Source organism: Cetorhinus maximus, chromosome 14 (genome assembly GCF_964194155.1).
Source record: "Cetorhinus maximus chromosome 14, sCetMax3.hap1.1, whole genome shotgun sequence".
Taxonomy (NCBI): domain Eukaryota; kingdom Metazoa; phylum Chordata; class Chondrichthyes; order Lamniformes; family Cetorhinidae; genus Cetorhinus; species Cetorhinus maximus.
This window is the reverse complement of record NC_135892.1, coordinates 83454160-83468393: the sequence shown is the minus strand read 5'-3', so window position 1 is coordinate 83468393 and position 14234 is coordinate 83454160. Positions and strand designations below refer to the sequence as shown.

Genomic DNA, 14234 nt, shown 5'->3' with positions numbered 1-14234 from the left:
ATTTCAGCAAAGGCCAGCACATAGAAAACCCAGGCAAACCGTTCAAAAAGTTGCAAAAGCCTGTTGCGCCGGTTTAGTTTAATACGGGTATCTAGTATAATTAGAGAGGTTTTTTTTCCCCCCCCCCCTCTCTCTCTCTCTCTGACAAAGTAATATTGACTTTCCCAGCTCGAGTTTTTTTTTTGCACTTTAGCCTATGCTAACGATTTAAGGACCGCCTGTCAATCAAACGCTTGTTGTCCTGACGACTCTGGGCCAGGGTTCGAAAGCAGGCTGGTTAAATCCCTCCCACTGCCGAGCGCTCAATATTTATAACAAGGCAGACACAGCGAGGAGTTCTAGCAGTTCAACTTCGCCACCACCAAAAAAAGACTTTTTTTTTTATTTTTTTTTCCTTTTTCTCTTTATACATTCGGACCTCACATCTCTTCGCTGGGGAAAAGCAGTTGTGACTCCAGCCTTCACCGAGAGCAGGATCTCAGTTGTAGAAATTACTGCCTGAAGATGTCTGCAACTCTTCTATCTGCTTTCTACGATATCAACGATTTCTTGTGCAACAAGGTAAAATGGGAAGGGAGACGGATTTTTCTGCAAGTTTGGAGAGGGGGGGGAGAAAAAGTTTTCCAAAAGTTTGATTTTTTTGGGTGGTGGGGTGGTGCTGTCAGGGCTCTAACTGTGCAAACGTGCTCCCTGAATGCATTCAGAAACTAGCTGTTTGGATGGTTTTTTTATGAATGTTTCGAGATTCTAATTTTTTTTTTCTGTTTGCATTTTATTTTCCTTTTCCCTTTTAATAGAACGAAAAATCTCTGAACAACTACAATAACTTTAACAGTATGCTGGATAAAAAGGCAGTGGGGAGCCCTGTAACAAGTTTTGCGCCGGGATTTCTGAGACGGCACTCGACCAGCAACTTGCAGGCGTTGGCCAACAACTCGTCCGCCAAGTATCCCAGTTCTTCTTTCCCCAACATCAAGGAGTCGAACAACACGGCCATGCTGAACAAAGAGAACAAATTTCGCGACCGCTCGTTCAGCGAGAGCGCCGAGCGGCAGCAGCAGCAGCCGCCGCTCAGCCCATTGCACCTGGTCCAGCAGCAGCAGCAGCAACAGCAGAAAGCAGCGGCCGGCAGCGGTCAGGTCAACTCCACCCGCTACAAGACCGAGCTGTGCCGGCCTTTCGAGGAGAGCGGCACCTGCAAGTACGGTGACAAGTGTCAGTTCGCCCACGGCATGCACGAGTTGCGGAGCCTGACCCGCCACCCCAAGTACAAGACGGAATTGTGCCGCACATTCCACACCATCGGCTTCTGCCCTTACGGACCCCGCTGCCACTTCATCCACAACGCCGAGGAGAGGAGGCAGGCGCCCTGCAACAACAATGCCATCAACTCTTTCCAACAGCAGCACAGCGGCGGCGGCCACCAGCACCAGCCCCGACCCAAGCTCCACCACAGCCTCAGCTTCTCCGGCTTCCCCAGCGGCTCCAGCGGACTCGAGTCCCCGCTGCTGGAGAGCCCGACCTCCCGCACGCCGCCGCCGCCTTGCTCCTCCTCCTCCTCGTCGTCCGGCTCCAACATGTTCTGCGAGGACTTGCTGTCGCCCACACTGCCAGCCTGCGCCAACAACGCCTTCACCTTCTCCAGCCAGGAGCTGAGCAACCTGCTCACCCCGCTGGCCATCCAGACCCAGCAGCTCGGGGGAGGGGGATACAGCCAGCAGCAGCAGCCCGCTAATGTCTGCCCTCCGTCCCCTCCCTACATCCTGAGCCAGATGCAGTCGTGCCTGCGGCGGCTGGCCGAGTCTCCGGTCTTCGATGCCCCGCCGAGCCCCCCGGATTCCCTCTCGGACCGGGAGAGTTACTTGAGCGGCTCGCTGAGCTCGGGGAGCCTGAGTGGCTCCGAGTCCCCTAGCATGGACCCGGGCAGGCGCCTCCCTATATTCAGCAGGCTTTCCATTTCCGAAGATTAAAAAGACAAAACAGTTTATATATTAAAAAAAAACTCCACTTTTTTTTTCTATTTAACAACTTTATTTACGAATTGCAAACATTATAAACAACAACAACAAAAATCCTGCCAAGAAAATGCCTTCGTTAAGGAAACAAATATTACAGGACTTGCTTTTTTTGCCTTGTTTTAAAGAGAAAAAAAACTTTCATTCCAAACTTTGTTGCAAGTTAATCTATTTTCCATTGCCACCTAGTGGCCCGTTTGCCTTTATAGAGAAGAGAACCGTGTTGCAGATCTTTTTTTGTCGAGCACTCGTTCGTTGAGTTAGTTGTAATTGTTGAAATAACTGCTGATTGTTAAATTTTTTTTAGCTGTTGAGTTGTTGTGATAGCACATCGCAGCACAACTCGCTATAAAACTATTTAACTTATTTATTATCTCGAGAAAGTATACATTGGTAATTTGTTCATACTGTATTTATCGCGTATGATGAAAACAATAGATATATATTCTTTTATTATGTTTAAATTATGATTGCCATTATTAATCTGCAGAATGTGGAGTGTGTTCTTTTCACAGTAATATATGCCGTTTTGTTTTGTAACTTCACTTGGTTATTTTATTGTAAATGATAAAATCTTAATTTAAGAGATTGTATGTAATATTTATTTCATTAATTTTTTTCCTTGTTTACGAAATGAGCAATTGCATGGTTTCTACGTTCTAGAAATCAGTTCTTGATGCTGTGGAAGTAGTTAGGATTGGAGATGGTAGGCATTTTTTTAAGAATGTAAAGTAACTGGGGATGTTAGACCGTCCAAAGTCAGTGGTTAAAACTTCAAGTATCAGACTTTCATGTGGCATTCTTAAGTCAAAGTGGCATCATAAGTTTTTTTTTGTTGTATAAATGACACTGTGATTTTTTTTTTCCTTTTTAAAAAACACAATAAAGAGCCAAAATATGTAGCACCCTGGACCCAGTATTATATTGACAGTGCCTTCAGGGTCCAGTTACAGAGACAGTTCTTATTTTTCTTAACCAAAATAACGAGCTCAAGTTTCAGAACAAATGTGCATTCCCTTTAAAAGTATTTTTTTATAATTGGGGGATGTCAGTTCTCTGAATGTAATAGTTTTGGAAGTGAACTTAACATTGTTTAAAAGCAGCCTATCTGCCCAGGAAAAGGGGGGATGGGAGCGAGAGACATTGCCACCACTTTGATTAGTGAGGGGCCACCTCTAGGTCTGAGCAGTTTTTTTTTGCAGTAAATCTGAAATGTCTGGAGAATGGAACTCTGCTTTTGGGTTTTTTGTTTTTGTTTTTTCTGGGATTTACTATTAAAACAAAAAAGAAGGAAAAAAAAAACTTCACATTTTCCAAGACAGTGGGTGAATGATAGTAGGTTTAGTTTGTACATAGTAGGTACAGATTATGAGCACTATGTACTCTCTTTTGACTACTTTAACAGAAGTATCCTTTGAATGTAACAAAAGGAAAAAAAAACTTGTGAAAAAATACTTGGGGTGTCAGTTCACTACAGATTAAGTGAGACTGTAAAATTTGTACTGTAAATTTTTTGTAGTTCTCCCAATAAAATCATTTTTGAAGAAAGATAAGCTTTGTAATGTCCTCTGGATGTTGGTGTGTGAGGCAAAAAGTTTTGAGTTTTGTTTCATAATGTTTATGTTCATTACATTATTTAAACATTCTACCTCTGTTGGTGTGATGCCTTGGATTTATGTGGGGCAAAGTTGGGGGTGCTGGAAGTGGGGAACTAGCCTCCAACCAGATTATTGCAATAGGCAGTTTGAGTGCATTTTACATAAACTCCCAAGACCAGTTTCTAAAAGCATTAACTCATTAACTCCTTTACTGCAAAGGGGAATAAATTCATTCAAGCCTCCATATTATGTTTCATTTTCATTTCCCTTATATGGTTTTAAGTTATTACAAATAAAGTGAGTTAGGTGGTTGTGAACCTAAAGCAAATAACATGATTAAACTGCTACAAACACTGACAAGCAAATCAAGCTACATGTTATCTAAAGACGGCCTTAAAATTTATATTTAAATAATTTTTCGATGTGCAGTTGCAACCACAACTTTTGATACTTGATCTGTAAATGTCTTAAGGTATTACATTCTGTGAAGCTGCACTGTGGGTAAAAAGGGCAACTTACAATAGTATTGAGTCTCAGTTGTGAATAAACATGAGCTTCTATATTTTGTCTGTCCAAAAACTTAAGAGCTGTGCATAAGACTTATCATTCCAACCTACTGTGTTTTGTGTTTTCCAAGTCTTAAGATTAGTTATCAACTCTCCTTTTCTCTTGGGAGTGAGATTAATTTGAGTACTGTGTAATTGAGCATCAGTCAAAGTGGTTAGATAGCACTTACTTTCCTTTTAAATCAGAATTATCTTGAATAAGTGGATTTAAGTGATCTGTCACAACCACTACTTGCAACCAAAGTAACTTAGTATAAAAGTAAAAACTTTACAGTAAACTCACTCATTTTCCCTGGATTCCTTTTTCTCTCTGCATTATGCATTACTAGAAATGTGAAAAGTGCTTCAATTTACATGTGTTTTTATTGTGTGGCGTTTGGTGTTTCAGTGAGGAGGCTTCAAAGCCAATATTTACTTTGTACCCAGTCTGTGTAAAAGCTGAAGTTTCTTGATTTCAAGTGGGCCTGTAATGCAGTCTTTACACTGAACTGCAAAAGTCTAAATGAAGTAGAAATACACATATTGGTTCCCTTGGTAACTCTATTTCTTACAAACGTAACCTATGGTGAGCTCTAGAATACCATCACTAAACCTCCTGGCTTTTTCCTCCTTAAATCCTACCTTTATGGTCTGGCCTAATATATCGCTATGTGCTCAGTGCTAAATTTTATCTGATAATTCTGTGAAGCACCTTGGGACATTATGTTGCTATATAAATACAAGTTGTTGCAGCTGATTACAAGTCCAGCCCTATGATGTATTGAGTTGCATGTGGCTCCTTGCACCCTCTTAAATGAGGTTCAGGGTTTAGTTGGGTGAGATTAGATTCATCGCTGAAGACAAGCTAATTACAAGTTGATTTTTTTTTAATTGACTCAAGTTAATGCGTATGAAAGTGTAGATAGTAGTGCTTTCCCAGGAGCAACAACTATTTAGTTTGAGAACATAACTGCGAGATGTATTCCATCAAGAATTGGTGGAGTGACCTGGTCAGCCCAAACTTGCTGCTTTGATCAATCCCCAATCAAAAGCATATTGAGTTGGTTGGTGCCAAAAAGATTCTGATTTGCTTCTGAGTAAGATGGAAGTGAAATCCCGAGGTTCATGCCTTGGTGTAGCCTCTGGCATCTGATTATAAGGTCCATTGGCAGCAGACTGGTAGTGAACAATTTGCTCTCATGCAGATGAATAAGTTGAAAATACAAAAAGAATGGCACTTAGCTGAAAACCTCAACTAAAATTTAAAGTGGGGGGGGGGGGGATTTCCTTGATTTCTCTTGGCATAGTGCAACTATCCAGATATAGACTTGTTTTTGTGGTTGATAATTTGGTAATTGGCATCATGTTTTTGTAAATTAGATCTCTGTGTAATGAACAGTGAGAAAAATGATGCTGCACATCACATTGGTGACTACTATAGTGCTGCACTGTGTGAAAGACTTGGATAATTTGAAAATCATTTCCTATGAAAGTATCCCAACCATTCCATCACAATGTGTAGTACCTGTGTTGATGTTTCAGAGGATTCTAAAGTACAGAACTAGCTAATATTTTCACATTTTGTACCCTCTTTGATTTTAAGATGTTTTTATAATTTTCACAGTAATAACTCAGGCCTATATATTTCCATGTACAACATTTTTACGTGTATTTTATTTTCATGCACATGTGAAATGTTTTATTTTTGAATATCTGTAACATTGCTTCTTGTTTTCACACGTTCGGTTATGCCTACCATATCATGTCTCATTTTCACATGCATATAATATCATCCTTAGTTTCCATCACTAACTAATATTGCCCTTTCCCTGAAGATATTGCTGAGTTTGGGTATGAGAATGAAAAGCATCCAATTTAATCAGGAGCTGAAATACCTGATGTCTTTTCTGTTAGCCCTCTTAAGTATTGAGTGTCCATTGAAGCTTTACAAACTTAGTCCTTTTGTTTACTTTCTAATATTTGAAATGATAATCTGTACACTTCTGATACTAAATGCTAATCAGAAATGATTGAAGGAACTACAAAATATTTACTGTGGCCCTATTGGAGGTTGAATCCAAAGCTCTGCTGCTGTTATCCTAATTGACACCAAGTTCTGTTCATCCATTATTGACCTGCATTGGCTCCCGGTCTGTTAAGGCCTCCGTTTTAAAATTCTCATCCTTTTTTTCCGAATACCTACATGGCCTTGCCCTTCACAATCCTTGGATAGCCTTGCAACCCTCTAATTGCACTCCTTCAATTCTGGCCTCTTGCGTATCCCCCATTTGAATCATTTCGCCATTAGTGACCTCTCCATCTCTCCCTTTAAAATATTCCTTAAAACCTGCCTCGATCGGCTCTGTGTCAAACTCCTGTGAAGCATCGTGAGGACATCTTACTAGGTTAAAGGTACAATATAAATGCAAGTTGTGGAGAGGAAGTGTACTATGGTAAATACTTCTCTTCCTTAGAGAACTAGCAAGTTCTTGTGAAGATTGTGAAGACCTATTTTTGATAAGATTTAAAAACCTGCAGCACAATTAATGTACCCTGTGAAACTCTTTAAAAGCTCATCAAAATGGTAGTAGAGTTGAATTTCTGGTGATAAAACAAAAGTACTTAGTTTGTGGAGTTATGGCTCAGTAGGCAAATTTACAGCTTAATGTGGTACTGTGCCATAGGGATCATGAAGATCCCAGTCAGGCTTCAGTGCTCTTGGATTAGAAATGAAAAAAAAGTGTTGGCATTCCTTAATAGCATTCCAGTAACCTCTCCTGGAAGTGCATGTGCAAGCCAGGTGAGCAAGGAACAGCCTGCAAACACTCCAAATCCAGACTCTCACGTGTAAAATGGGCAATGTATCAGAGAGTTATTGTTGTACTAGATTTATACCCACAGCATGAATCATCACATTATGGAGAGGAAGGTAACTGGATGAGGGGAAAAAAAACCTTTATGTTGTATGCCAAATATTTTCTCAGGCTGCAAGGTCTGCATATGTCTTTAATTCAATTCTGTTTGAATTAAGTATCTCCCTCCATAAGCAAAGAGAGCTACATAAATCCCAAGAGGGGTCTCTCAAGTGGGTTCAAATCATGCCATAAGTCAAGAATTGTATATTGCATTGCTAGCTGTTCTAGTTACGACTTTGTAATGTACTTTTAACTAAAATGGGTGATTCTTCTAGGCATGGAATGCTGGAACTTTTTCATATTTATTTCGCTATTTCTTCATATAATTTCTAAATAACTGCATTTATGTTAAATATGATTAATTCACGGGGTTAAAAATTGATCTCAGTCCTCGGGTGGGTTCGCATATTTGTTAACCGTTTTGTTAATTGCTTCTGTTTCTCCTCTGCAGCCAGTTACAACTCCATGCGAATGAGTGGAAAGAACTGTATTCGTAACAAATTTCAAGTTTAAATATTTATGTAATTTATGCAGATTCATTAATTCTGCAAAAATTGCACCTTAATTTTAAGTGAAAATTATTAAATAAAGCATCACATGATTTTTTGCTAATCTCCTGCCAAAATTACTGTAAATCTCCCCCTTACCATCAAGCTCATATAACAAGATGGCCACTCTCTGGTAGATGGATGGCGTTTGTGGAAATGTAAATCAGTGAGTCAATGCCCTGAGGAGAGGAGGGAGAGGAAGTTGGAAAAATAAATAGTGTTTGTCAGCTCATCTGTTGACACCCTCATTCATGCCTTTGTTATCACTAGACTTGACTATTGCAACGCTGTCCTGGCCAGCCTTCCATTTTCCACCCTCCAGAAACTTGAGCTCATCAAAACTCTGCTGCCCAATCCTAACGCACTTCAAATCCGATTCACCAATCAATCCTGTGCTTGCTGGCCTGCATTGACTCCTGGGACAGCAATGCCTTGTTTTTAACATTCCTCCACAGCCTCACCCCACTCTATCTCTAATCACCTCGAGCCCTACAAGCCTTCACGATCTCTGCATTCCCCCAATTCTGGCTTGCCTCTTGCACATCCCCGATTTTAATCTCCCCACCTATGGTGTCTGCACCTTCAGTTGCCTAAACTCTAGGCTCTGGAATTCCCTCCCTGCCCCTCTCAGGCTCCTTTACTTATCTCTCCTCCTTTAAGATGCTCCTTGACAACGCTTTCAGTAACCTGTCCTTGGATCTCCTAATATGGCGATCTTCGGATATGGCTTGGTGTCAAATTTTATTTGATGAGAATCCTATGAAGTGCTGTGAGATGTTTTAATATGTTAAAGTTACTATAATAAATGTAAGTTTTTGTAATTTTACTTTATAGTTACGATATGTTACTGAGAGCTATTCAGAGTTTCAGCTAAGAGGCAAGACATTGGATGCTTGCTATTTTTTGGTCCATATAAGTGATTTAGCCACGATTAGATGTTTGGAGAATAAACTTTGAATAGACTTTGGTATCTACATTAATATCTGTAATTAGCAGGTTTGAAAGGACAATATAGGGGCTATAAAAAAAGTGTAGGAATGCGGTTATAAGAAGGAATCTCATAGCCAGGAGGACAGACGCTCGTACTGTATGTTACCTCCATTGTGCCTGTGTAAAGGCCATCACTGAGAGGGTGCAGAACATTCTGCAGGGGGAGGAAGAAGAGCCAGGAGTTGTGGTCCATGTCAGAACCAATAATATAAGATTGTGGTCCTGCAGTCAGTGTTTAAGGAGCTTGGGAGGAAGTTAAAAAGCAGGACCTCAAAGGTAGTCATCTCTGCATTATTCCCAGTGCCACACACTAGTGAGTATAAAAATAAATAGAAAAGACAGGTTAATGTGTTAGCCAGAAACATGGTTCAGGAGGGAGAACTTCAAATCCCTAGGACATTTGGACCAGTTCTATGTCAGGAGGGACCTAGACAAGATTGAAGAGAGCTGGGACCAATATCAATTGGAAGGTTTTAACTGAATTCAGCAGGGGATTGGACACCAAGATGTATAATTAGAAAGTAGAAACAGGGTGCAGGGAGTACTGAGAAGCAGAGTTAGAAATAATGCAGAATTAGGTGGGATCATGGTAAATACAGAGAATTATAAGTTAGGCTTGGAGTCTACATGTGTGAACGAATGAAGTGTGGTTAATAAAGTTGGTGAGTTGCAGATGTAAATAGCCATGTAGAAGTACAATGTAGTGGCGGTAACCAGGCTCAAAAAAGGGAGGATTGCGTGCTCAATATTCCTAGGTACAAGATAGGGAAGAAGTCAGGAAAGATAGGGAAGGAAAATAAAGAGGAGAGATAGCAATTTTGATTAAGGAAAATATTACAGTGCAAGGAAGAGAGATGTCCTTGAGGAATCTAAAACAGAATCTATTGGTTGGAATTGTGAAACAATAAAGAAGCTATTATGTTAATGGCATATTTTATAGTCCACCAAATAGTGGGGAGGAGGAAATTTGCAAAGGAATTACTCAGAGGTGCAAGGGCTATACAGGAAAGATAATGGGAGACTTTAACTACCCCAAGATTGAATGGGACAATCATTGTGTTAAGGGCAGAAAAAAAGAAGAATTTCTGAAGTGTGGTTCATGAAAATTTTCTTGATCTGTATATTCCCTGACCATGGTATTGCTGGAACTAGTCCAGGAGAATGAAATGGAGGATGTCACAGTGGTGGCACATCTCTGGAATAGTGATCATAGCATCGTCAGGTTTAGATTAATTATAGAGAAGGTCAAGGGGTAATCTAGGATAAAAGTACCTAACTGGGGGAGGGATAATTCCAAGGAATTGAGGAGGGATGTGGCCTGAGTAACTTGAAGCCAATGACTGGCAAGCAGAAATGTAATGGAAGAACTGGCAGCCTATTAAGGTGGCTCGGGTACAGTTTTGGTACATTTCTAAAATGAGGAATGGGAAGGCAACCAAAAAGCTTCCTGGATGAAAAAGGAATTAGAGAGTAGGATGAAGCAGACAAAAGGGGCATATAACACACGTCAGCTTAATAATACAAGGGAGAATCCAACTGAATATAGAAAGTACAAAGGAGGATTGAAAAAGTAAGTAAGGAGACAAAGGGATAGTATGACAGTAGATTGGTGGCTAACATAAAAGGCAATCCAAGGGCCTTCTGTAAGCATTTTAACAGTAAAGGGGTTGTCAAAGAAAGGCAGAGCTGATTCGGGACCAAAATGGAGATCTATTCGTGCAGACATGCATCATAGCTGGGATACTAAATGTTAACTTTGAGTTGGAAGAGGACCTTACCAGAGCCATGGTAAACAAGATGGTTGCTGGGATACTGGATGAGATAAAAATGGATAAAGAGGCGGTACTGGAAAGGCTAATGGTACTTAAAATGGATATGTCACCCAGCCTGGAATAGATGCACCCTAGGATATCGAGGCAACTTGGGGTAGAAGCTGTGGAGGTGCTAGATGATGCTCGAGACATGGAGAAATTATTTGACTCAAAGGATTGTGAATCTTTGGTATTCCTTGCCCTAGAGGGATGTGGATGCTCCATCGTTGAATATATTTAAGGCCTTGGATAGGCAGATTTTTGGTGTTTTAGGAAATGAAGGGAATGGAGAGCAGGTGGAAAAATGGCCCAAAATCAACCATAATCCTATTGAATGGTAGGGCAGGCTTGATGGGCCATATGGTCTACTCCTGTTCCTATTTCATGTGTTTATGTATGCTGACCACAATCTTCCAAACCTTTTAAGAGGTTTGGTGCCAAAGGGGTGAGAGCAAGGTATAGAAAAAAAATGGCAGGCCAGTGGAAGCTAGGGGTAATCCTTGCATACTGAATGGAACTGTTCCACAAAGCCATCACCTAACCTATGTTTGGTCTCCCCAATGTGGAGGAGACCAATATCAATTGCACTGGCCCTATCAGACCCTCTCTGCTACCTCTTCAAAGAAACTCAGTCAAGTTAGTGAATCACAATTAGCCCTTAACAAATCTTTGCTGACAACTTTATTAGCCCATGCTGGTTCCAGTGGTTGTTAATTTTCTCCCAAATTATTACTTCTAAAAACTTCCTCACCACTAAATGTTAAACTGATTGGCTAGGTTTATCCTTCTTCCCATTTTTACACAAGGGTGTAATATTTGCAATTCTCCTTGGTCTCACCGTCTGAGGTCCCAACCATTCCTTCCGAGCGCTTTACTTGTATTTCTTCCAATTTAGTACACTGTTCACAATGTTGTCTCCCCTACGTTGAGGAGTCCGAATGCAGATTAGGTGACCGCTTTATGAAACGCCTCCATTCAGTCCTTAATCATGACCCCAAGCTTCCAATGGCCTGACAGTTTAATTCTCAAACTGACATCTCTGTCTTCAGCATGCTACAGTGTTCCAGTGAAGCTCTGTACAAGCTTGAGGAACAGCACCTCATCTTTTGATTGGCCCCGGACTCAACATTGAGTTCAATAATTTCAGCCTGTAATCTTTACCTCCCTCCCCACCCCCTCCTTTTGTCTCCTTTTCTTCACTTGTTTCGATCTTAATGTTTTTTTGTTTTTGCTTTTAGACAGCAACTGTTCATTCTTCTGCCATTCACACCTCCTCTGGACCAATCTTTTGTTTCTTTCCTTGTCCATTAATACTCTCTTTAGCTCCCTCCCCCAACCAACTTTTTTTGTCATTTATGTCTCCCATCTTCGACCTATCACAAACCTTTTTGTATTTTTTACCCTCCCCCATTTTACCTCCTTGAAAGCTTTAAACATTTCTAACTTTTCCCAGCCCTGATGGCAGCTCACAACCTGAAACATTAACTCTGGTTTTCTCTCTACAGGTGCTGCCAGACCTGCAGAATGTTTCCAGCATTTTCTGTTTTCTTTCACATCTCTAGCATCTGCAGTATTTTGGTTTTGGATAGAAACATGAGTTGAGGTGAGTGGCTGTTTTTCAGAGGGAGGTATTCAGCATTAGGACTACTGCTGTTTTTGGTATACATGAGTGAATTGGGTTTGTGGAATAAAGGGCACAATTTTGAAACTTGCCGATGACACACAACTTGGACTGTGAAGAAGATAGCACAACAACGTAGCAGGGGAATGGGATTGTAGGAATGCAGATTGGTTTTTCCAATTTCTGGAATGCTTCCTAGGATGATATTTAAAATAAGGGGATGAGTTTTTCTGTATAATAACATTGTAAGTCCATTCATTAGTTATCTTTTTTTTTCCATTCTCAAAATGTGGGTGTCCCTGGCAAGGCCAGTATTTATTCCAAATCCCTAGTTACCTTGAGAAAGTGGTGGTGGACCTTTCCTTGAGCTGCTGCAGTTTTCATGATAAAAGCGCTCCAATAATGTTCTTAGCGATTCCAGCATTAGACCCAGCAACGATGAAGGATTGGGCATGTATCTCCAAGTTAGGATAGTGTATGACTTAGAGGGGAACTTGGAGGTGATGGTGTACCCTTGTGCCTGCTGCCCTTGTCTTCAGGTGGTGGTGATCACAAGCCTGAGAGGGACTGCCAGGCTGCTGTAGAATTCTTACTCCTAAAGTGCACACTGGAGCTGACGGTGGAGGGGGTGGATGTTCAGGCATCCTGGATGGATGAGGTGCTGATCACGCGGACCGCTTTGTCCCACATTTGTAGAGTGTCAATGCAGATATATGCAAGCAAGTGGGGAGTATTCCATCATGCTCTTGTTAGTGGTGGAGAGACACTGGAGAGTCAGGAAGTGAGGCATTCCAAACAATACACAGCTCCGGCTCTGCTCTAGTAGTCTCAGCATTTATGGGCTGGTCCAGTTGAGTTTCTGGTATATAGTGGCCATGAGGATATTGATGGCAGTGGATTTGCCAATGATAATGCATTCAATATGAAGGGGAGGCCGTTAGGGTATCTAATGTTGAAGATATCCTTGCCTGGCACTTGCATGGTACAAATGTTTTTTGCCACTTACCAGCCCACTCATCACACTCTTACGCAGGTCTCGCTGCATTATCCGAGGAACTGCAAAAAGGACTGAAAAACTTAATTGTCAATGAACAGACCTACTTTTAATCTTACAATGGAGGGAACAACGCTGATGAAGGAGCTGAAGATTGTTGGACCTAGAACATGGTGCACAGAAAATATTCCCTGTGGCTCATTCATCTTTGGGGTCTGTTAGATCTCTGTTTTTCACATAGTTCGTTATCGGCAGGATTTAAAGACAGAACTTTATTTAGAAAGCACTAAACTGTTTCCGTCTGCATTGCAAAACCCAGGCATTCCACAAATGAGTTATGGCCTTCTGATGTCTAAAGGATGGATGCAGCAATCATTCTTCACATGCTTACAGCAACATGAACTTCCTGGGTACATTATGAATTCTCTTCCAATTTTTATCTATTGGATTCTGTCACTTTGTGCACAGTGACCATTTCTGGCTTTTTAAATATTCATAGTTATATCAGCAGACTCTTTGGAGCCAGTGAGACTGAAAATACGGTTGCTTTATCTTGTGGGTGCACCACATGTTTCTGTTTCTTTTGCATTTGTTGCTCTTGCATTTTATGGGAGAGATTTTTTTTTGTATAGTTTATTGGAAGATCCGCCGCAAACATCTCAACTCAGCTTGAAAAGAAACTATAGCTTATTAGTTGTGGTTTGCTTTGATTTCTTGGCATTCTTGCAAAGAAAATTGTTTGAGTAGCAAAGCTGAATGAAAAGCCAGCTCTTCCTTTTGCCCTTCCTTCTGCCCCCATCTGAGACAATTCTATCATAAATTCAACAGGGATTTAGAGGGACTTTTGTGAACCGGGAAGAGAAAATAAATTCTTGCCTGGCTCTTGTTAAATGACTGTGAAAGCAAAGTGGATGGAACAGCCTTTCCCGTACCTACCTACCTTACTGTAATTCTGAAAAACCTTTTAAATGTTGTGTTAGAAGTTTCATGTGGTAAGGGGGTTTTCTCCCCTTGCTATTGACATGACTTTCGATGTGTTTTTAAATTGGCCGCCCCTACTGGTTCTGTGGATAAAGATAGATGATGATATGATCCACAGCTGTATGAACTGGGAAGATTCCAGCTTCAATTCCTGGTCTCTGGTGAATTAGCTCATTTCAGCTGGGCAGTGATAGAGACATGACAGCTTGCCTCATG

The 14234-nt window shown here is 40.9% G+C and overlaps 1 protein-coding gene across 1 annotated transcript; it reads left to right on the top strand.

Annotated features, from left to right (window-relative positions):
* The first annotated feature begins 308 nt into the window (after positions 1-308).
* zfp36l2 (zinc finger protein 36, C3H type-like 2) lies at positions 309-3568 on the top strand. Its single transcript, XM_078557167.1, has 2 exons — positions 309-561; positions 798-3568. Exons 1-2 carry the CDS (start codon positions 505-507, stop codon positions 1968-1970), a joined length of 1230 nt encoding a protein of 409 aa, XP_078413293.1. The 5' UTR covers positions 309-504; the 3' UTR covers positions 1971-3568.
* Positions 3569-14234: the final 10666 nt, after the last annotated feature.